Consider the following 23680-nt stretch of genomic DNA (forward strand, 5'->3'; position numbering starts at 1 on the left):
AGTACCGGCAGGGGGCAATTAAACAGCGCGGAAAACTCCTGCCGGCAATTAATTCCGCTGCATTTATCCCAGGGTCAAAACCTTTCTTCTAAATCTGTTTTGTTGCCGAGCCGATCAGCGGCCACCCCTAATTATCTTTTCCAACCCCTTTATTAATTACTTAAAGATTCAAAGAGGCGCCCCCTGACTCTTGAAGGGCCCCACCGACGATAAGGTCATCCCCCTCTAATACTGAGAAAGCTTTGTCTTAATTCAATTAGAATTCATTTCAATTCGCAAGGGACGCTTTAATTTGCCCAGGTAAGAGGGTTATTTTGTTAAATAAAATCAACAATAATGGGTACAGTTTTGGATAAGATTAGCCTACACTGCATACATTTTGCGTTCGAAATGAAAATAGGAAAAATAGAAAAATTGATTTAGTCTATTGGAAGATAAAAAAAAGTAACAACCATCAATATATTTCCGTGGCGGTCGTGAATTGATAAATTGATTTAATAATTCAGCTAAAGTTTTACTTTGAGCATAAGCCGTTAATTCCAAAACCTTTAACAACAAAGACAAGCTCATCTTCGTTGTATAGAAAAACGGCTTAACGTTTCCAACAATCAAGCCGAACTTCTGGCTATTTTTTTTTTTTTTTTAACGAGGGTTCGCAACAGCAGAGGTCATATAAACCCTCAGGGTGCCGGTGTTTTTGAAAAAAAGCCCATTTGTAAGTATGTCGGGTTCGAATGCAGGGCCGCTGGATTCGAACCCGGGACCTTTACCTTACAGTGATGAGCGCCGTGTCAACGACTAAACCTTGCGGCCACCGACGCCCCCTTTCTGGCTATTCTCAAAGTTTTAACGTGGCTTGTGGGATACAATCCAAACCCTGATAAAATAACAGCCACATTATGGACAGATAGCCAAGTATCCCTGATCTTAATTCAGGACAGTCAAAACCACCCGCTTCTTGTTGAAGAAATCAGGCAATTGGCTTTCCACCTAGAAAATACCGACGGTTGGTCTATAAGCATCCAGCGCATAAAAGTTCACTGTTGATTCACTGGAAACGAAGCAGCTGACACACTAGCCAAGGTGATAGCTAGAAATTAGCTTTTATAGTGTGCCAATTAACTATATACACTCCAAGACGGGACAAGAAAGCAAAGATAGATGGGAAAAACAATGGTCGGCGACAACAAAAGTGCTTCACATCAGAACGTTCTTCACAACGATGCCTGTCCGAGCAAACTTTTAAACACCATTATATGTTGACCCAAGACTTACTGGGCACGGGAAAAACCGAGTATACCTTCATCGGTTCAAAATTACAGAGGACCCAAAATATCATTGCAGTAATCCAGAGGAACAGACATGGGATCTCATACTGTTCTACTGTGCTTTATTTCATACGCAGATCAGAGTTTGAGCGGTACGTGATAACGGGAGGCGCATGGCCACCAACGTGGGATATGCTTACGAAAGTTTACAGTGAACACTTTCTAAAGTTCCTTGACTCTATAGACTGTAATTTACTGTGATGCTAAGTTAAGACACAATTAGAATAAGTAAAAAAAATCATTGCAATCTACACACACGCACCATATGCTATAAATAAAAACGTAATTATTTGATGTATTACGAACACACTTGTTATAAGCATGTAATATAAAAAAGGAATCATGCAATAAATTTAAAAAAATATTTATCACACACGAATTTCATTTGTTCAAGACAGCAAGCAATTAACAGTTAATTAACACAGTCAAAGAAAAAACGGCGGACGCTTGTACTTTTTATTTTTCTTAATAACTAGGTATAAAGATTAATAATATCTAGTTGACTTGAAACGTACACACAGCATTAATAAATTGTTTTTTCCTCTATAGAGTGTTACTAAATCTTTTACATCCTTTAGATTAAAAATAAAGAAATTCAGTTCAATTTCATCCTTTCTAGAGCTAACTTGTCGATTGAGTTAATTGGTTTTTTAAATATTTTTCTTTGGTGAAACTATGAATTTGAGGAACTAATTATTATTTTCTTCTTAAAAACATGGTAAAAGGTCGAAAAGATCTAGTCCGGGCAGTTGCTTTGGCCAACGACGTCTACCAACCACCGTGGCCTTCAGCGGTTTAGGACGAACGGAAATGCCGATCGAAGAGGGGTCGACCGAGATGTATGACACTTGGGAAAGTTTATTGCTCTTACCGCATTACGGGAACGATATTTAACGGCTTTCTTCATAGACAGTCAACTTCAAATGATCCCTAATATAAAGGTGAGATTCCTAAGAATAATCTAGCCGTCCCGCGTCATGTTCTCTATTAATGAACAGGCATCGAATAGAAAGAAGACAAACAACAAAACATCTCTTGCTTGGACGCTTGAACAATGCGGCTGTTCTCTTCACAGTTGAGTGACGGTTTGTCGCATTCATATGGCCAGAACAGTATGTGGAGAAGCTTTGCTTCATGTGCCATGCGGGAGCTGCCTTTTCAAGGGCAGCCAGCTTATGGATTGGAATCAATATCCATTCCCGTATTGAACTCTTATATAAAAGAAACTTTGACAGCTAGGTATATTGGATGTTCTTCTACAAGCTGTGGTCACATTCGCTCCGTTTATCGGGGAAAACTTACCCATTACATGGAGAATGTAGTGAATATGGGCAAGTACGTCTTCTTTCATGAATCCTATGGTTCACATATGAGACATGATAATGAGACTCCTCCAAAAAGTGTTAAACAGTCTCAAACCGCTCTTGTTGAAGAATGTCATTCGGTTTCATAAGACGAAATCCGATCGCTTATTTTCTGAATTCTTAGCAGACTTAATGTCTTCCACTAGGCCAGAGGGGATTATGAGGCAATATGCAATTTTAAGAACAAAACCAGGTAATAAACTTTTAGTTACATTTTAATCTATCACTAAAGGATTTTCCGGGATTTTCGTGAATTTTCTTTCATACTATCATAATTAAATAATTTTTTATTAAAACTCATTAATTTATGATCTCGTTAATTTGGTTTTCATTAAAATAAAAATGTTATAATTAATATAACGATGAAAATGGATATACAAAGTTTGAAATAAATGACGATTAGCCGGTCGTTTTTCTATGAATGTATTAAACCCAACATGTCAACCGAATTTATTAACCTAAACAATAGAACGATGGCATAATTGTACAACATAAAGCGTACCAACATATCAAATAAAAACTCTACATCCTACTATGATCACAAGACGAACCGGAACAGGCATAGAAATAACATTATTTCACAATAAATCAAACATAGATTCAATTCCAACTATTTAAAAAATCGAACTGCAAATGTGCACACAAATCCCAGGTGAGGAGTGATAATGCTCCAATTTTATAAATATCGCGTGGTATTTATCAAGGTGTAGAAATTTTATTTATTAATCTAGATAAATGTTAACTGAAAAAGACAAATTATAAATTCTTTGAGCGAGAAAAAAAGAGGGAAATGCGATGGAATTTTTCAGCCCGTTGAAATTCCTTTAGAGGCACGGATGTCTCGTCGAAATAACTCCTTTGTTTCAGGACCCTAATTGATTAAACCAAGAAGAGCATCGGAGACTATCGAGGGTGAAACGCAATTTAACTCCAACTAAGGTAACTAGGAAATTAAAAGAGTGAAAACGGGCGAGAGCTGGGTTGGGAGATAGTACGCGTATTGGACTCACCCCCGCCAGTTCGCACTCCTCCCCTAAGATAAATGTCCAATTTAAAAAGCTCCACATTTCTTTAAATCCATTTCCTCAGCGAGAGAGCTTAATAGTGTGACTCGCAGTTTAAACCTTCCGAATTGGGTTTTATTTTGTTGCTTTTTTTGTTACTAGCGTGCTCCAAGCTAGGCCGTTAGAAAGCACCAAATATGTATTTCAAGAGGTTTAATTTAATAAAATTGTTTATGTTTAGTATTACGTCATTATTATTTATTATAACGTGATCAGAAATAATAGGAATCAAACTCATGTCCGTGATCGAGCCGAAAGACCGACGCAGCCCCGCTCCGGAACTGAACAAATGGATGGAGAAGGGAAAAACGACACCGATTGATTTCACCACACCACCTCTCTGTACCCAAGAATTAAAAAAAATAGAAGGCCTGTGCTTAGGCTTTTGTACTAACTCTTGCTCATTCAATTTCCATCTCAAAAAATGAGTAACATGAAACAGAAACTTGTCGGTATAAAAGCAGAGACCTCGGACCTTCATGACTCCGTAGCATTAACCAGGATCTATACAGCGTCTTTGGATTAGGCAATATTAGCACCTAGAGAAATTAACGAAGTAATACACGGAATGTTCTCAATAGAAATAAAGAAGGTCAATTTCAAAATAGGTCTTTTAGGTCGAAGTGGAAGGAAGTGATTCTATGGCCACTAGTGACCCCGGGGAGAAAATTGGATCGTTGTATGATGCATCGTCATATTATAAATTTTGACTGAATTAATTAAATTGTTCCTTTCGTAAATATTCATTTGTAAGACTGCTTACAATGTATGTGATTAAGATTTACTTTGTTTGTTCCATTCAGTTATCACACTCCATTCTCTGTGAATATCATTGAATATCGCTCTAAAAGTATGTTTTCAAGTATGTTCACTTTTTTGGCAAGCAATTTAAACTTTTTTTTATTGTTGGCGAATCATGGAATTTTTGGGCTAGGTTCCGTTGTTGATTTTGTGTCATCTTCCGACAATTTTCTTTGTTTCTCTTAATTTTCGGTTGTTATGTTCGATGTTTCGGCTTAGATAGCCATTTGCACGCGGTATACGGTTCCATGCTTAATGCGGACCCGACCACTCGGAATGGGCAAGCGGAGAGCGAGATTGTCTTGGCCCCTCGGGGCTGAGCTGCCTCTACACCAACGCTGCGGCAGTAACACCCTTCTGTCGTATGCGGAGGTGCGTCAGCTCTCATCTTGAGAATCAAAACGTCCGATAAGGCCGAATAGGCTAGGTGCGGATGTTAAAGATCTTCATTGTCCTTTTTAGGACGACCGAGTATACGGGAAGCAATGTTATGTTCGAAGTATTTTGTTCTTCATTCGCACGTTTGTTTTGTATATTCAATACCGAACAACCTACCAAAACAGACAGTGATTTAATCTAAACAAACGCCGACATTTCTATTAAAGTTTTCACGGCAGAATAATTGTGACCAAATCAAGAAAACTACACAAAACCACTAATAAAGTTAGTACAATACAGGAACAACTAAAAATAATGAAATGATTCCCGACTGGCAGATCAAAATAGTGTAGATAAGCATAATGGATTAGTTTAGTAATTTAATATGAAACGCGCAGGTGCGTCGAAATGTTGTCATTTTTATTTTATATATGTTGAATGATAAGTTTGATATTGGCGGCAAACACAAGTTGGACGCATACCACGCTAAATTTGTCGAAGGAATTACCATCATTGCAGCATTTCCTTTAATTTTGCTCTCTTTATGACACTATTAGGAAAAATTCTTTTCTTACCAACCTACTTGCCTTAGTTTTCGATGTCTGGAAAAAAAAACGGAGACAATTCATTCAGAAGAATAACGTATATACTATTCAACATACTTTTCATTTATTTGTTTGAATTCATTTATTTTTTCTTTCTTTTCACACAACAGTACCAAGATTAATTGGTGTTGTTTTTTCCATTTTTATATTTCTCTTTGGCCGAGATTCTTCTTTCAATAACATTGTATTATTATTATTATTTCCATCAATTAATTATTCTTTCTATGTAAGGTCTTGGTTGAGATAAAAAAGTCAGCGTCACGAGCGGGATCCCGCTGTCAGTCGATTGAAAGAAGTAACATGGTCAATTGACCACGAAAACGTAAATGGATTATTATTATTATTCGTTGTTGTATTATTTTTATTATAATTAATTTTTCTTAATACTTTTTATATTTTTTTAAATATGTCAGTAATAATAGAAATCACCCTGCCTATGAACAGATTATATAAAATTAAAAACAGGAAAAAGTAAAGTAATTCCTATGATACAGGGGACTTAACGTCCAACTATCCATCCGGCGTTGTAGACAAAAGGTCAAACTACTGAGAGGCTGGGATTCAAACCAACTTAACGCTATCGGTAGCAAGGCACGATTTAACCACTCGGCCACAGTGATCCTCAAACGCAAATTACAATATTGAATCAATTTTAGCATGATTCTTTCATTTAAAATAAATTTAAAAAGTTAAAATACCATCATTACAGGGGAAAACAAGGACGAGGAAGACTATGACAAGGCATGCAGAGCTAGTCGAATTCGCAATGTCGTATTCACCTGGATCCCGGATCATGTAAATAGAAAATGAAAAATATTAGGTGTCATGCATGGCAAGGCCACACTAATTTTTTATAATAATTACATTTATTTATTAAAATTGGTCTTATTAGACCAACCATTAATTTTACAATAATATATATATAATAAATAAATGTTTACTTTCTTATAAACCCATTGGTACAATAGGATTTACATTTCACTAATCACTAATTTTATCTACACTAGTGCATATGACTTCGTTCTTTTTAATCTATTTTGGTTAGGTAGGAGTCTGGTCGCTTCTACATTCTCGTGCTGGCTAAGGCGAGACTGGTGTTTGGCGGCAAATCTTTGTATTTCCGCCGTGACCTCAGGGATCTTAAGATCCCTATATTCCTTATTCCTTACGTACCAAGGTGCATTCACCATGTTGTGTAAGATTTTATTTTGGAGTGTTTGTATGATTTTGATATTGCTGTATTTGGTACAGCTCCATAATTGAATACCATATGCCCACATAGGCTGTAGGTCTTGTTTGTATAATATTTTATTTTGTATAGAAAGGTTGGAGCCACGTCCTATCAACCATGATAGTTGTCTATACCATAAACCTATTTCTGTCCTTTTTTTTCTTAACGTGTACTTTCCATCTCAGCTTGGAATCTAAGGTTATTCCCATATATTTAGCTGTATCGCTGTATGGTATAGTAATTCCATCGATTGTGAACGATGGAACATGGTCTACTTTTTGTTTGTAAAGACTAGATGAACTGATTTAAGATGATTTAGCTTGATTTTCCATTTTTTGTCCATTCGTTTATCTTCTTATAGGCATTTTGAAGGATATTGGTTGGCTGGATGGTTGATGGTGGTGTCATCTGCAAACTTGCAATTTTTTCTCCATCTATTTTCGGAAAATCACTGGTGTATAACGAGTAAAGGAGTGGACCTAATTTGCTATCTTGTGGTACTCCTACATTTATTATTTTTAATTTTGAATATTGATCTTCTTGTTTGACTCTAAACTGTCAGGTAGGAACTGATAATATGGACATATTGCTTGGTAGCATCCCTTTTAGTTTATTGATGAGTCTTTTGAAGGCCATAATAAAATGATTGAAAAAATGTAAAAGACAAAGTCAAACGTGGCCAGTAAGAAGATGAAGACAAAAGAAAGAACTGACCACGTAAAAAGTGACAAGTTTCGATAAGTTTAACTACTAGACCAAGCAATACCACCAACTCCAAACAATTATTACTTTCATTTTATTTGGTAAGTAGTAATCCTAATTTAAAAAAAGTGAAATCCGTTTCGTTGAACGAAAAATTTTGAATTTTTGCACTGCAAACATGGCAAACGTACAAGTCCAGATATTCATCAGAAGTCAAAATATTTGCCAAGCAGCCCGTGTTTTTAAGAGCGGGCTGACAAGAGAGCCCGAGGAGATTTAGGAATTTGATACGGGAGAGTGTTTATGTTGGCGAAGATATATTTACAGTTGGCCGAAGGTTTCCGCCGAGTCGGTAAACATTGAACAATATCTCTAAATGAGAGGGCGAACGGATTTGCCAGCCAATAACACTAAACACCGGCTCGGGGCTATTGCCTCCTCACCCTTCCTGAACCTTTAATGATAAAATCGATACCGCATAATTAAACTTTGGACATTTTTATGGTAAAGTCATGACGGGATGCCGGAAGAGATTGGACAACCCTGTTTCCCGGCATGACCGAATGAAATGGAGGGCAGGGATCAAAATATACAGCATACCATTACTGTCTATTTTTTGTTAGCTCTAAAGCCGGCTATTAGCTCATAAACAAAATTTTTTTCTTCTTTCTTGAATTTCAAGCAAGAATAAATTCTCTCTCTCTTTCTCTCTCTCGCCTCTCTCTCCATCTCTCTCTTTCTCTCTCTCTCTCTCTCTCACTCTCTCTCTCTACCTCTCTCCTTCCCTCCCTCTCCACTATCTCTCCATCTCTCTCTCTCTCTCTGTCTCTCTCTCGAATAATAAAAAATATATTAATTAAAACTTTAGCGGCAGGCTTTTGATAAAACCATCCTCTCTTCACAAAACCTCACAATTCTCTTGCATTTTAACGATCAATCGATTCATATTTAACGTATATTCCGTGATTTTTATCTATACAGCTTAATTCTATCAGCGTTGATCACCACTATAGAATCGGCCCACGACAAAAGATACAATGTCGGCGAATGGCATTTGTCGAGGAACCTGACCTAGGGCAATAGACTGGGCCCCCAGTAAGGGATCGTCGGCAGTTATGAGTTGACAAAATCCGTAATGACATTTGCAAAGGCCCGTCCGAAGGATCTTCATCTGTCGCTTCACGGTCGTTGAACAAACTCAATAGGCGATAAGAGTCAGACTAGCGGCTGTAAAAGGGGGATCATCCGGCCACTCGACAGTGCATTAATGCAGCCTCAGCGCATAATCTAATCTGAATTTTAATTACCTTGTTAAAGCCGTTTTTTCTCTCTCTTTTTTTATAAAAGAGCGAATGTCTTTGGAGACAGCTTGAAGAAAGTTCAACCGACCGTATAGCACCATTATTTGCCGAGGGGCAAGCTCGTCTTACTCGAATAACAGCAAACTACTTTGTGTCCTATTTGAAATATGTCAGAATTCCAAGAAAAAGAATATAAATATGAACTCCTTTTTAATGGCTCAAAGATCTGTTTGGTAGATACTTTAAGTAATTAGTGTATCAAAAAGATATATAAGTTTTTTATTTTTGGTCATCCATTTACATACCGGTAAAGTTTTGAAAAAAAAATTCACCTTGTAATTATTTGTTTTACAGAAAATTTTATCAAGATGGTTTATATAATTTTTTATATAGAAATCAAAGATAACATCCAAATTTCTGTCAACGTTAAGGTAAAGAGTAAAAGCTGAAAAAGTAATTTTTCTACCATATGTGTCATTGAGGAGAGCTTAACTGTTTTTCTTATTGAAAAGTATATATTTTTCATTTTGTATAATTTAACGGTACACATTGCATTATTATTAAAATTCTTTTAAAAATTGATTTTTTTATCAATTCCTCCTTTACAAATTAAAGGTTTATTGTATATCTTTACAAAAGTTTGTTTTTATTAACAATTTCAACATCCCCATTATTCCTACGTTTTTCATTATAGATTTCACATTCTAGCACGTCCTGGGAAGAGCAAGATCACCCCGATGGGGTTAAATCGTTCGAAAGCTAGGGCGCTACCGTGATTTAAGGCTACAATTAACACCATAAGTAATAAAAGGTTATTATTGGCGATAAAAAGTTCTTATCTCTTTTATAACACTTTCCAATTTCCCAACCTGTCTCAACAAAGGACTACTCTTCATCCAATACTTTCTACGAAAAATGAAATTCTACAACCTGCTCCTCTTCGTAGACAGATTTGCGTGAATCTCAAGTGATTAAAGTAGAAAAAAATATTTAGTGATCTAAAAGAAAGAAGCTTCATATCAACGTTGTTTTGGTCTGCCAGACGCCTTTTTGCACATATCTAACTTATACCGTAATGATATAAATTAAAATAAAAACCTTCAATACCGACACAAAAATAGACATAGCAACATCACTTTTGAACACTTTTCAGCATGGTAATATGATTTGAACCATCCGTTTAGCTTTCGCTCTCATCATTCAACCGTCCAGTAAGTGGTTTGCGTTACAGACCGCATATATTTTTTTCTTGAACACAAAGAATAAGTTCTTGACGTGGAGCAAGTTTGACAGGATATGGAACAAGGTTCTCCTTAAAAAAATTAAACCATGTCCTTCTAAAATGCTACACTTAATCGTTCACTCTTATATTTCAGAGCTGTTTATTCGGGCCTAATATCATATTATTCCAAGTAGTGCTCTCTGGCATCAGGAATACCGCAGGGTGGTCAGACCAATCCTTTATACATCAGATGTCCCAACTACACATTCCGTGGTATGCCTTGGCGATTAAACAAGAGTATTAGCCGATGATTTCGATCCAACAATTGCTATGGATGATCTGTTAAGGCATACCTCTCCTGTATAGTGTGGTGTAGACAAAGGAAAATGAATGCCACGTTTGTACGCCGAAGTAAATCTCCTCGCACAAGCTACCACGACAATATTCGTATATCCCAATTTGATGACTGTTCGTTACTTTGCATTTTCTCAACATTCATGTTTCTACTGTCATTGTTGCAATTATGTTTTTTCGGTCTCCTTGGTACTAGAGACTATGTTCCTTTCGAGCGGTTGCTTTCCATTTTAAGATGAAAAGGGTGACAGTTTCTTCTGATCATTGTGTAACGGAGTCATCAATAAATATATCTATGTTGTGTAGGTGTTTGCTCAGATGCCAGTGATCAGTATGTAAAACTATCTAACTTTCCGATCGGTGGTTTGGTGGGCGAATCCATTACAGCTAAGGGCTTTCAGGATCCTAAGTACAGTTCTGAGACTACCCTGTCTCTGTCACAACAAAATTACCCATGTTTTTGTACCGGGGTACAAGAGCAGAGGGGCGACGAAAGGACCAATAAATCGGCCAAAGAGTGTTTGATGAAGACACCTAATCACCATGAACCATTTTGTGAAATACCATACTACCAAACACGTGGATCAGTCTAACTATAGGTTTTTAAAAAAAGTCCTCGGTTCACTGGGAATGCTGCAGAGGCATACGAAAAAGTAAATCAAAGCCCATCGCAGGAACTATCAGAAGGACTCAGAACGGCTGAATTTTCAACGTGGTAGGACTAGAATAATAATAGTTGGACTCAAGACAACTGTAAGTGGCAAAAATCTACCGACTGTAGGCTGTCCTCTGTTGACGCAAATGTTTATGTAGGCTGAGATTCCTATTCCTTGGAGAGAAAAAGTCAGGGTCTGAAGGATACAAGATTTGGAATTTTGGACAATCCTTCACCTTAATGAAGAGTTAAACATCTAGCTCTAGAAAACAATGGAGTTGGCCAATAGAGAAATATTGGTCGCAGTGCTCTCTTCTTAAAAAGGTGGAGTCCTTTTTCAAATTTAATCCACCACTTTCACACCCTGAGGTTTACCATCTCTAGAATCTATAAGCCGTCGGAAATAGCCCCACGACCTCCTTTCTGGCGGGGAATTTTGTCTACTATTGAAGTGAAGTGCAATAAGAAAACATTTGTGATTATTTGCCCCCTTCAATGCGACCATATATGTAAATATTTGTAAATATATAAATATATCCTCAAATAAATTACTGTTTCAAAAAGTTTATAGAATTAAAACCAATCAATGTTTTTTTATCTTTATACGCATTAAAATCTAAATTTTGGTAGAATTTTTCTATTTGTGTTTTTATGAAACCTCTGAATAGGAAACATAATTATTCATTATATTGCTTTTATACGACCTAATTGTTGATTTCTTCATTCTTTCTTCATTCTTAAGCCATTCTTCATTTAGTCCAAACCTGTTGGATAACGCTGATCATAAATAGTTTTTTTTTTAATATCTAAACGATTTACATATTGTACAACAAGTGATTTTGTACCATTAACTAAACGTACGTCAAGACAGTTGTTTAATATTTATAATTCTTAAAAGTTCCAGGCATAAATAGCGTAGATGACTATGATTTCTATCGATAATCATAAATATTATCAAACCATTGCCCTTTTATAAAGAAAATTAATAACATTTACATAAATCTGCTGTGAAATTGCAAACGGTAAGTAGCCAGCCATCTGTCGTTGTGATACGGCGAACACGTCCGTGGCGATGATTGATGACCACCGACAATGGCTCCTAATCAGTAACATGGGCTAATGTTGAACATGTTACCAGGTCAAGTTGCAACTGGCTCCAACATCACCTCCTTCCGATTTGCATTATCGCGACATTAACAAAACTGTTTTCATACCTTGTCTGTGAACTAAACCAATTTAACTGCCAAACGATATTTCAAAACTTGCGGATATTTTGTCCCAAAGATCCAAGTGAATTTTGTAAGAGGCAGTGTAGGTTAAACATTAGACTGATTTTCTACGTCTATATTAAACATTAAGTAAGATTTTGCAAAGGGGTTCGTTAAATCAAATAACTAGACATTAATAAAATAACAACTTTACTTTTAATCGTTATGAAGTATTATTTATGTATTAAATTTTTACCTCTATATGCTACATGATTCAGTGTTTTGTATAAGCGTTATTTTTAACCGTGTCCTTTTATTGAATTTATTTTATTAGATTTATTGTGTTTCTACGTAAATAATTTTATTTTGATTATTTTATTATTGTTTAATATTATAAAAAGTTAAACGATATTTTGTTGATGTCTGCAAGGTAATGGGCATGCAGTTTGATCGTCTCAGATCAGAGTAGAATGCTTTTTTATTATAAAGTGAAACAAAAAACAATTAAAAATATAGTTAGGCATTTTTGTAATTAAATAATTCATAAGAATTGTTTAAAAATTCAAATAAAAAAGTGAAAGTTGACTTTTGAACACGTGTTTGATGTTTTCAAATAGAAAATACGTTGTCGACATTTTCAAAATTTATCAATATATTCTTAGAAACAATATAATCAGCAATGCAGACGTAGCGGTGTTGGATTTCTGACTTGATGATTTAAACCCATCCATAAACGGAATGTCGAGTTTAAAAATAACGTTAACCTTATGAGTTATGCCACATTCGTAATTCCACGACGCGATGCCGTACAGTATATCATCGCAGACGAAAGGAGACCCCATGTCGCCGTAGCAGAAAGCTCCTTCGCCTGGCTCGACGGATTGAGCACAGAACGCGTTGTTCTGTTCCGGCAAGAACCTGCAGCTTTCGTCGCTGACCTGACACAGCAGTTGTTGACACTCGTCAGGAGCCAGGAACTGCAAAGCTCGAGTTTGAAGATACGATTTTGGGCTGATGGGTAATGCCTTGCCAACTGTATCGTAAGTGCTGTGTCCCCATCCAAAAACATAGCATTGCTTATCGCCTTTCAGCCAGTAGGACGTGTCTTCGGTCAATCGGAGTAGGTCTTCATAGTAGTCGGCTTGGGAAGAAGAGTACTGAATAAATTTGAGTGCGCTGCTCTGATCCAGATGCTCTTCGAGTCCTATGACGCCGATGTCGTTCACCCACATGTTCGTGTCCTCGTCCACGTTGCATCCCGGATGAACTTGCAAAGAGGCTACTTTGACCACTATGAACTCATTGTCCACTTTCACATTGTACCTACTGCCGGCGGTCACTTGGTAATCTGAGGGAATTCGACTGGTATATCTGGCCACTGTGCTTATCGCACCTTCGTAAATGCAACTGCATGCGGTTATGAGCCGGAAGGACGAGTAAAACGCAGCGCCGCACACATGTTGTCCGTCGGAGCTTCGCTGCAGACTGCCCATGAACAGGCCCTCATTTCCAGCTACATTCCTTCCACCGATTAATTTTACGTCGTTAGGTCTGCATTCTAAATTCAAAAATGTACTACTTAAAGCTAAAACCAAAACAACAATTTTCGTAACACTGTTAAAATAAATAGCATAAAATGACATACTTGGTATATTTACGAGAACATAATTTAACACGTGTTATTTATTTATTTACACTCTATTGCTAAGTTGAAAATTAAAATTATGTCAATCGAAGCAAATTTACATCCCTCACAGCATCTTATATAAATCAAGATATATCTCGCAACATAATTTTTTAGTATTAAACAAAACAATTAAGAAACGAATGAATTTTAAATTAGTAGACTTTGGTCACAACTTATTTTATTTATTATATAGTTTCATGTCAGTTATATTAGAAAACAGCGACCTCGCAGCATCATTCATACGAAAGATATTTTTTTCTGGAGAATTTACAAATATCAAAAATGATGTCAAAACAATTATTTTTATTGAATAGGTTAAAACTGCCCAAAAATTTATGTTGTTATTTTATTGATTATTATCTACTCACTGTAATGCAAAATTATGCTTCAGCCACATTTTTTCCAATATTTAAAATTATAAATGGTAGATTTTTCAATAGTTACTTTACACTGCTTTGGCTGTTGGCACAGAAAGTGTAAAAAATTTTCAAAGCTGCACAATGAGTTCTATGTTTTTATCAAAGGATGCAAATGCATTGTTCGCTTGATTCTAAATCTACGATTTTTATTTCGTTGATAATATTGGTTTCTATTCATGATTGCCTAGGGAGTGGATATCTAATCTGATTGTTCCCGGTGTGATAACATTGAAATTTGTAATTTTTATAATTTGAATTGAATTTTTTTATCTTGTGATTTGGTTTCCTAATGTAATAGTTTTGAATTTGAAAATTCCTATTATAGTTTCTGTTGAAATGATGGTGGTTTCCCCTTTGGTTTAAAATGTCGCAATGGAATGTATTGTAATTTGGGGTGAAGTTTGATACTGGTTTGTATGATTTGCGTTAGAAATTCTTTTTATGATTGCATAGGCGGGATTGTTACTCTCCTATTTCGTATAGCTTCATTTCAATTTCTTTCAAATCCTTATAAATAGTTAATGTTATTTTCGTACTAACTAAACTCATTATTATTTGTATCCAATGATGCTATAATTCATTTTTTATTTCCATTTTCGTCGTTTTTTTATTAAATTGGGTTAATTTTATTTCCAAATCCTTTTGTTCCCTTCGCAAGTTTTTGTTTCTGGAGTTTCTGGAGGAGGGGAAGATGGAGAAGTTTAATCTTTCTTCCGATTTTGTTTTTAACTTCGACTTGTAGGTGATTTCAAATTCAAAATGTTTTTAATATATTAATGTATAATAATTATATAGTTGTAAATAAAAAATTCAATACAAAATATTCAATTAAATTTTTCATGTATGGAAGCTAATTTTTGTTTTTTAATGCTTTAGCAATTGGCTGCGGGGGTGCAAGCTCCCAGAAAATGAGCGTTAACATACATATCTATGAATACCTACGTAAATAAATAAATCATAACAACTATAATAACCAAATAAATAAATAATTTAATTAACAAAATTTAAATGTTTATATTTCTATTTTAATACAGAACCCAAAATTGTTCCATATAAGTTAATAAATAATTATAATTGATTTATTCTCGCAACGTGAAACTTGGATCAGATTTAACATTTTTCCGTTTGGTCATGCTAAGAGGGACAGTGCATTATAATGTGCTCAAGATCTTCGGTATTGCAACAGGTAAACAAATCAGAGCAACGTTGATTTATTCTGAGCTGGAATGTTCCACACAACTCAAGGTTGGTACGGAATGTGTGGTGTTTAGTGACCGTTAGACAATGATTATTTGGAGATCGTGAGATGCGGTATGGTGAGACGTAGGTTTCAGAATTTTTTTTTTATCGTGCCAATGTTTCGATTTTTATTGAGATCATCTTCAGGGCCTTGTGTTGTCTGCATTTCTGCAAAAAGGTTCTCTGATTGATAGCCGATGCAAGTTTCTTCTCATTGACATCGCCAACAATGAGAAGAAACCTGCATCGGCTATCAATCAGAGAACCTTTTTGCAGAAATGCAGACAACACAAGGCCCTGAAGATGATCTCAATAAAAATCGAAACATTGGCACGATAAAAAAAAAATTCTGAAACCTACGTCTCACCATACCGCATCTCACGATCTCCAAATAATCATTGTCTAACGGTCACTAAACACCACACATTCCGTACCAACCTTGAGTTGTGTGGAACATTCCAGCTCAGAATAAATCAACGTTACTCTGATTTGTGTACCTGTTGCAATACCGAAGATCTTGAGCACATTATAATGCACTGTCCCTCTTAGCATGACCAAACGGAAGAAATGTTAAATCTGTCTGTTCTTTATAGTACACTATTTTTGGTTAAGCTTATTTTGTCGAACTATGGCTTCTTTTCCTACAGATTTGGCAGCTTTGAAACCATTTACGTCGAATTCACTTTGACACTAATTTTTGGAGTCCGATAGGAATATGTTGTATATTATTATAAATATATTTGAATTCTCTTCATCATTCATTACCACCTTCTGCTTCTGTTATCCGCCTTTTCATTGCCAGGTATGCTCATATGTTCTCTCACCCAACAAAGGAAGACTCGCGCGTTTGTTGACGTTACAAGGCAGAACAATGGTTTAACTAAAACAATTAGATAATGTGCGCCGCCTTGATATCAAAATTTTCCAGGCTTTCTATAACACTTCGAGTCTCATAATATGCAATAATTACGAGCGACCGAGTTTATTATTGAGACACTGTCTAAAGCTTTCTATATGCCCAACATTTCCGCTGAGAACATACTAAGACACGAAGGCAGTTTAAACTTTTCAGCTTTCTGTCTCTGGGTGTCATACCAAGCAGAAGTTGTAATCATGGCTTATTTAGTTTTTTGACATTTTACATTTTTGTTAATGGAATTGTTTTGTTAGAAGAAAACGCTTACGCTCGCCACCAACATTATAAAGAAATAGTTGTGTTTTTTTACTTGATGATACAATTTAATAAACGCGAGGTCCTCAGATAATCTTCAATGTGTGTAGCATAAGAGAAAAGTGGCAGTAAAAAGGAATGAATTTAAACGAATCGTTAAGATTGCTTTTCCAAAAGTATCAACAATACAAAATTTATAATATTATATGAACAAATAATGATGTTATAATCATTTACACTCTTAATATATCCAATTAGTTTTTTTTTCTGATTTGAACATTATAATTTATGAGATAGCTGTTAATATACGAGCTAAATCATTTATTTATTAGTTATATGTATTAATAAGTGCATTTCTTACAATTAGTGAAATCTGAGTATTGACGTTAAAACGGGTTAAATGAAAATCTTAGAAGAATCGCGACGATTGGGTGCGATACGATAAATCCAAAAGCCATATTAATTTATTATATAACGAAACTGCAGAAATTCGGCTCATTACCCAATATTAAAGCTGATTTCTGTGAAACTATTCAATATCTGAATTGGGCAGAGCTTAATGGGGTCGTTTTCCCCATCGAATATGAAACTATGTCGTCCCCCGTTCTTCCGCGACTGTAACTGAAGGTCGACAGACTGTCTCTAATCAAGTCAAATCCTTTGTTGAGCCATGGGACGGATCGATGAGGAGAAATGACGCATCGGGTCATTGTGCCAGTCGGCCTCATCCATATGTATGAAAAAACCCCTTGTGCTACTAGTGTAAACAATCTAGGCCCGTTACCATAGAACTGTGACAAGGGTACCCATTGGCCAAATTCTTGGGACAAGAAAAACGAGACAATTCGGCGTTTTTGCTGTACTTGCGATATTTACTGCATCAAATAAAGTGCATAAAAATGCCAAACTTTTAATGCTGAAATAAAAAGTCTTATGATATATGTTATATATATTGTATGGGTCTTACAAGAAGAGGCTACTCACGTGTGTTCACAGATTTTAATTACACTTTTTGGTTATAATAAGTCAAAAACATAAATAAAAAACGTTCCCCAACGTTTTTGCCAATGGTTACAAAAACTAAATATCTTTCGGCACCCCAGTTCCCATTGAGTTGAGTATTAAGGAATAAGGTCAAAAAGAGTCCGTCTCTTTACGACCTTTCACAATACGACCAGTATTGGTACATTGTGCAATCGCAATTATTATCTATTATTATCCAAACGTTGCAAAATCCCAAGTTCTCCGTGGTTTAAATCTTTTATTTAATTTTGCCTATTGCATGGCGCTTCGGGCTTTCCGCCCATCATCAGACCTAAACATGAAAAACCGCATGGTACAATTGCTATCTGAATGAGGTTTTCTATGTTTCGGTTCTGATGATGGGCCATAAGCCCGAAACATCCATGTAATAGAAAATTAAATGAAAAATTTCAACACGGAGAACTTGGGATTTTTCAAGCTTTGGAAAATAATTTCTAGGAACCGTGGATTTTAAGAAAAAAGATAATTATTATCTAGAACTCTTCGTTACGCTGAAGGCTTTTTATTAGATCCAAATCTTTGTTAAAGCCTCTTTCAAGTCTTGACTTGTTCTCTCCCAGAACTAGGTATACCAGTCTACATTGGACTTCGCCGGAGGACATATTCTGCTGTTTCCTCATCTTCGTGGCAAAAACAGCTCAGTTTTTTTTATTATTTTTTTATTGATCCAAGTCTATACATGTTCAAAGCTTGCATTGCAGTTCTATTATCTAGTCTTAACCCATCCTAGGATTAGTAGTTCTGCTGTTATTTTTTGCGATTGTCTTGTAATGCCCCTGGCCTGGATACAATCCCACGGAGCCGAGGAGTTATTTTTAATCCGTTGCCGATGGATCTTCGTTTTCTACATTATGCTGCAATAGTACTCCGGGCCAATAAGCCTTCGAACTAACCTTGGCCAAGAAGTCTTTTCAGAGGATCTTCGGAAGAGGTCAAAACAGAGAAAACTTCCTTACGGTTTTCGCCGAGCTTTCGACAGTTTTATACTGTCATCTTCAGGGCCTGTTTTATTATCATATAAACAAACAATTAAAACATAAAAAAACAATAATTACAACAATAATTGGATATCTTACTTTAAAACCTTAATAGGAAATTAAACAACATGGTGTTTTGGGCACAGAAGTACATTATGTTTTTTTTCGGCTCAGCTAAATATTGATTTAAATGGAATACATTAACAATTAAAAATTATAGCTAAAATTACAGTAAAAATAAAGTTAAAAAACGTGGTCGAGAAAGCTCGGCGAAAACCGTAAGGAAGTTTTCTCTGTTTTGACCTCTTCCGAAGATCCTCTGAAAAGACTTCTTGTATCCAGCAGGTCGATAATCTAGTTCATCGTAACCTTGGCCAATTTATCGGCCTCTTCGTTGTCCATCTGCTCTTTGTGCCATGCTGCCCAGACAGGGGTTGTTATCCCCAAAGTCCCACAGGGCTCTTATGAATAGCACCACAATTTTTTATTATTAATGTATCTAATATTGCAATGATTCCTAATTATTCCAAAATTTGAATCACGGTGCATCACAACCGATGTCTTCAAGGGCAACCATTTTTGGAAGGCGGTAGTCACAGAATTTCATAAGTTTTAAAGTATAATTGAAACAGAGTTCGAGTATAAACAATACGACTGATCTACTTTGGTCTCTAGGATCAACATGTAGTTGGGAGTTTTTTAAGGAATGTAAATAATTGTCTTATATAGAAGCGCTGAGTTTTTGCAGTTGCTCAAATTTAAAAGGATATTTCGCGTAAAATAGCTTCAATTTCGAGGGAAGGGGATCATATATTTTGCGAAATAAAATCATGCGAAATTCTGTTTTTTAGTTTTTTAATGGATACCTAATGAGATGGTTTAAAGACAAGCGTAGGGACTAGGAAATGCCGAGATACTTGTACCTTTTACAATTTGAATTTTCATTATTAAAAAAAACCATAGGTCCTTAGCAGCACGCTTACTTCTTCTTCGAAACACAAAAATCTTAGACTTGTCCATATTTACCACTAAATTCCACTGCAAACGATATGACTTTTGAGACAGACGGCATTTATATAACGTCTGCTTATATCAAAATTTGGATTATTGAGCAACTAATTTTTAAACCCGATTTCAACATATTGGTAAATCGTCCAAAAAGGGTGCAAACAGGGGTGAGCTCAGTATTGTTGAATAAGAGGGCTCAACATAATATTTTTAAATTTGTTTTTTGAATAATTTTCCCTTCTTAAAATGTCGAATAAAATGGATATTCACTAATAAGACAGGAGGTACTAGTATAAGCTAAAAATTGCTTTTAAGCACTATGTAAATATTGTTAATTAATAGGGAATAGACTATTTTTTTCTATTACAACATCTATAAACATGAATGTCAAATGTTATTTCCCAACGATTATTATTGCAAATATAATAGCGTTCGCATATATATTTAAAAACGATTCTTTTTCGGAATGAGACGGCAAAACGTCGTTATTACGAAATGCGGATATGGAAGGATGAACGGAGGTGTTCTGGATATGTTTTATTCAGTTTTCGCCCAGATCACGCCGAGGATCGCATCAGTTCTATATCAATCATCAGGAGAAAACTCGAGAACAGATATTATTGCCATTCCCCTGCCCCCATCTACAATAGGATTCACATTAGGCTTTTCCCCGTCTCCCCTTCCTTCTGAGAAAGAAAACTTTCATCTTTCGTAAGGAAAACTTCACTGCGGATGCTCCCATAAAATAATTCCTTTCCTACAGTTCCTAGGAAGGTAACAAGTTTAGAAAAGAGTTTCGAACAAAGATAAAAGCATTTTGATCATTACATTATCATAAAATCAACAAAGTATAAAATGTCTTATATTTTCTCTTTATCGACGTATGAACTTGTGATAATTCACTAAACGCAACAAATATTTGGATTATACCCCTTAATGACTGAACAAATGAATTCATTTATGATTTCTCTGTCTAGTCTGCGAGATGATAAACCAGTAAGTTGTCGGTTCAGTTCGTTTTTCCTAGCCTTGCTAGCTTGAGTGGGATTGGTCTGTCCCTTCTTATGTCAACCTGGCATGGCCTATTCTTCGTCCGACAAGGATGACCCCGTTTTTACGAGTAAGATCTATTGACCGAGCTCTTGTTGCGTAAAAGCTTCTCAGCCAACGCCCAACGACGTTGCAACTTTCATGTAATCACGTTTTAGTATATTCACTTTTTATGCAAACAAGGTTGAGATGAGTAATTAGCGTCACGAGCGGTACTCTCTGCGCTACGACTTGAGCTATGTTGACTTCGGTCCCCGTGTCAGCAACTCCTAATCATATCACACTTTGTCTAAAAATTAAATCTATTACTCGTTAGTATAACTAATAATAATAATTTTAATTGGGTGATATATCAATAATGTTCCCCATTGGTAAATCCTACGTTGGAGTGGAATTATACGATAACAATATTGGTTAAAAAGAGGGAAATGAAATAGTTGTCGGTTGAGATGAAGAGTTGGTCTCGGAGATGGAAGTCACGATAACTGGAGTGGTGGAGCACCCTGGTATTAATCCGGAGATCGTGGGTTCGAGTCCCGCTTGTGACACTAATTTTTCATCGGAACATTCTTTGTAAACAAATTGAATTAAATAAAAACCTTACACTCCAGACTCATGTGTCCGGATACAAAGAGAGCAACCACCGATTTACTGAGATATTCCAACTTCATGGTATCCCTCTAACAAGTGCACAACGAAAGAATGAACAGAGAACTTGTCATGGATAGCAGTAATCGCGGTGAGGAAGTCGATGTCGAAATAATATTATTACATTATATTGAATAGATGACAAATTCATCCTCTTTTGAAAGTTAAGATGCTCGGTCAGGTAGATGTCGAAAGTAAAAGAAAAGAATAACTACGTTTCATCAAATTTATTGGCATCCTCAAGACAAGCTAAGACCTGTTATATTTTTAATCATTTTGGATAATTAAAATAGAATCAAAACAGTTGTCTTTCTGCCCTTTATCCCAACCTTCAAAAAAAAATATTACATTATGTTTAGCACTTTTGTGTCTGGTGTGATCTTCCAATAAAAGTGCTTCGCAGATAAAATATCCTGCTAATTGATCATAAACTTTAAAATGATTTTTTTATTGTAATGTGTAAAATGTTTTCTCTAGTAAATTGCTGTACTTCCAAATGATGCCGTGATGTAGGGTGGGATTTTTCTACATGTATATGCCAGAAAGTTTGAAAAACGATGAAAACGTACAGAATGTCTTTTGTGAAAAGAACCAAATGTGACATAAAATCTAATTATTTTCTGGATTAAAATTCACAATGTCTAAAGGAATTTAAACTATTTTTCAAAAACGTATGTCATAAACATATGTCCAGGCTCCTTTTTAAAAAGATAGTTCCTATACAGTAATTTGCTTTGCAACGAACCGGATTTCGAGCCCTTTAGCTCATCATCAAGTTTGAACTAGATGAACATCTCTCGACATGATTTGCAAAAGTGAACCCGCTGATACCCCCGCAAACGCGACGTTCCAATTAGCAGCTAGTTTTTTAATGGCGTTCAATTTGAACGTGCTACACGCGGAAATTATAACACAAATAAATATGATAATAGTAAATACTGTAAGAAATTAATTGTAAATTAGTGATTAAAAATAAACGATAGAAAATTAGAAAGATACCTTAATATTATTAAATTACTATAAAAATAATAACAATTAAAATAATTAATTTAATTATTTGGGCGTTTAATATTATTTATGCACATATGTGGTCGATTTAGGCAAGTGTTCTTTTATTCTCGTTTTTATTTCTCTACCGCTTGTCCTATATATTTAGTATCACAATCATTACAATTGAGTTGGTAAACCCCGCTTTTTGCCTACCTTGTCTTTGCCTACCTAAGTTGTCTACCTTATCTTTAGGTTTTGAGAGGATGTTTTTAAGTGAACCCGTACTTCTAAAAGCTATTCTAAAACCTTCTTGTTTAAAAATTTTACTAACTTTTTCCGATAATTCACCAATGTATGGCAAACAACGGAAATCTATTGATTCATTTGTGGTGGGGTGGTTGAGTCCTATTGTTGATTCGTTTAAAGTTAATTTTTTATTCTTTTAACTAACAACCTATCAATAAATATTTCTATTAGGTTGTTTATTATGGACAATTTTAGGTCTAAAAAGTTGAAACAACCATCTTTGTTAATTTCCAATGTAGAATTTATATTGCGGTGTCGAGAATTAGTTAGATGGTGGAATTCTTTGAGATCCTCTAATGTTTGTTGTGCGATCAACCAGCCTTCATACGATATTGATTGGGATTCGGGTTGTGGTCTTCAAACATACAATGTTATTATATCAACGCCCAAGCTTTCGACAAGTTTTATTGCCTTCTTCAGGGGATAGATACAAAGTGAAATCGTAAACACATTGCACATTACACGATATGTATACAAACAAACTATATACATATATAATAAATAAATAAAACCTCTTCTTAACAGCCTCTTACATACATAGGCATTTTTTAAAACCAGTAACAATTACTTAATAAATATATTCTTTTGGTACATAAATATCACAGGCGTTGATATAATAACATTGTATGTTTGAAGACCACAGATCCTCTAATGTTCCCGACCATATGCATAAAATATCGTCTACATAGCGTTTCCAGAAATGAACATTTTTAATTAATTTGTTCTTTGATTTGAAAAGATTTGTTGCGAAATTATCCATGGATATTTCAGCACAAAGTAGGGATAATGGAGACCCCATTAGTAACCTTTTCATTTCGTAAAATGTATTATTGAAGTTACAATAATTAGATAGTAGGCATATATTTAAGAGGTCTATTATATCATTTTTTACAAATTCGTTAATAGAATTCACGGTAAGTTTTTGCTT

General features: G+C 35.4%; 1 protein-coding gene across 1 annotated transcript; it reads right to left on the reverse strand.

Moving 5' to 3' along the window:
- Positions 1-12819: 12819 nt before the first annotated feature.
- LOC106674037 (trypsin alpha-like) lies at positions 12820-13936 on the reverse strand. Its single transcript, XM_014406473.2, has one exon. It carries the CDS (start codon positions 13854-13856, stop codon positions 12861-12863), a length of 996 nt encoding a protein of 331 aa, XP_014261959.1. The 5' UTR covers positions 13857-13936; the 3' UTR covers positions 12820-12860.
- Positions 13937-23680: the final 9744 nt, after the last annotated feature.

Source organism: Cimex lectularius, unplaced genomic scaffold (assembly GCF_000648675.2).
Source record: "Cimex lectularius strain Harlan isolate CLEC.00 unplaced genomic scaffold, Clec_2.1 scaffold168, whole genome shotgun sequence".
Taxonomy (NCBI): Eukaryota; Metazoa; Arthropoda; class Insecta; order Hemiptera; family Cimicidae; genus Cimex; species Cimex lectularius.

What these genes read in the sequence shown, in the direction of transcription:
- LOC106674037 (XM_014406473.2), bottom strand. Translation starts at nt 13,856, where the DNA reads ATGTCATTTTATGCTATTTATTTTAACAGTGTTACGAAAATTGTTGTT.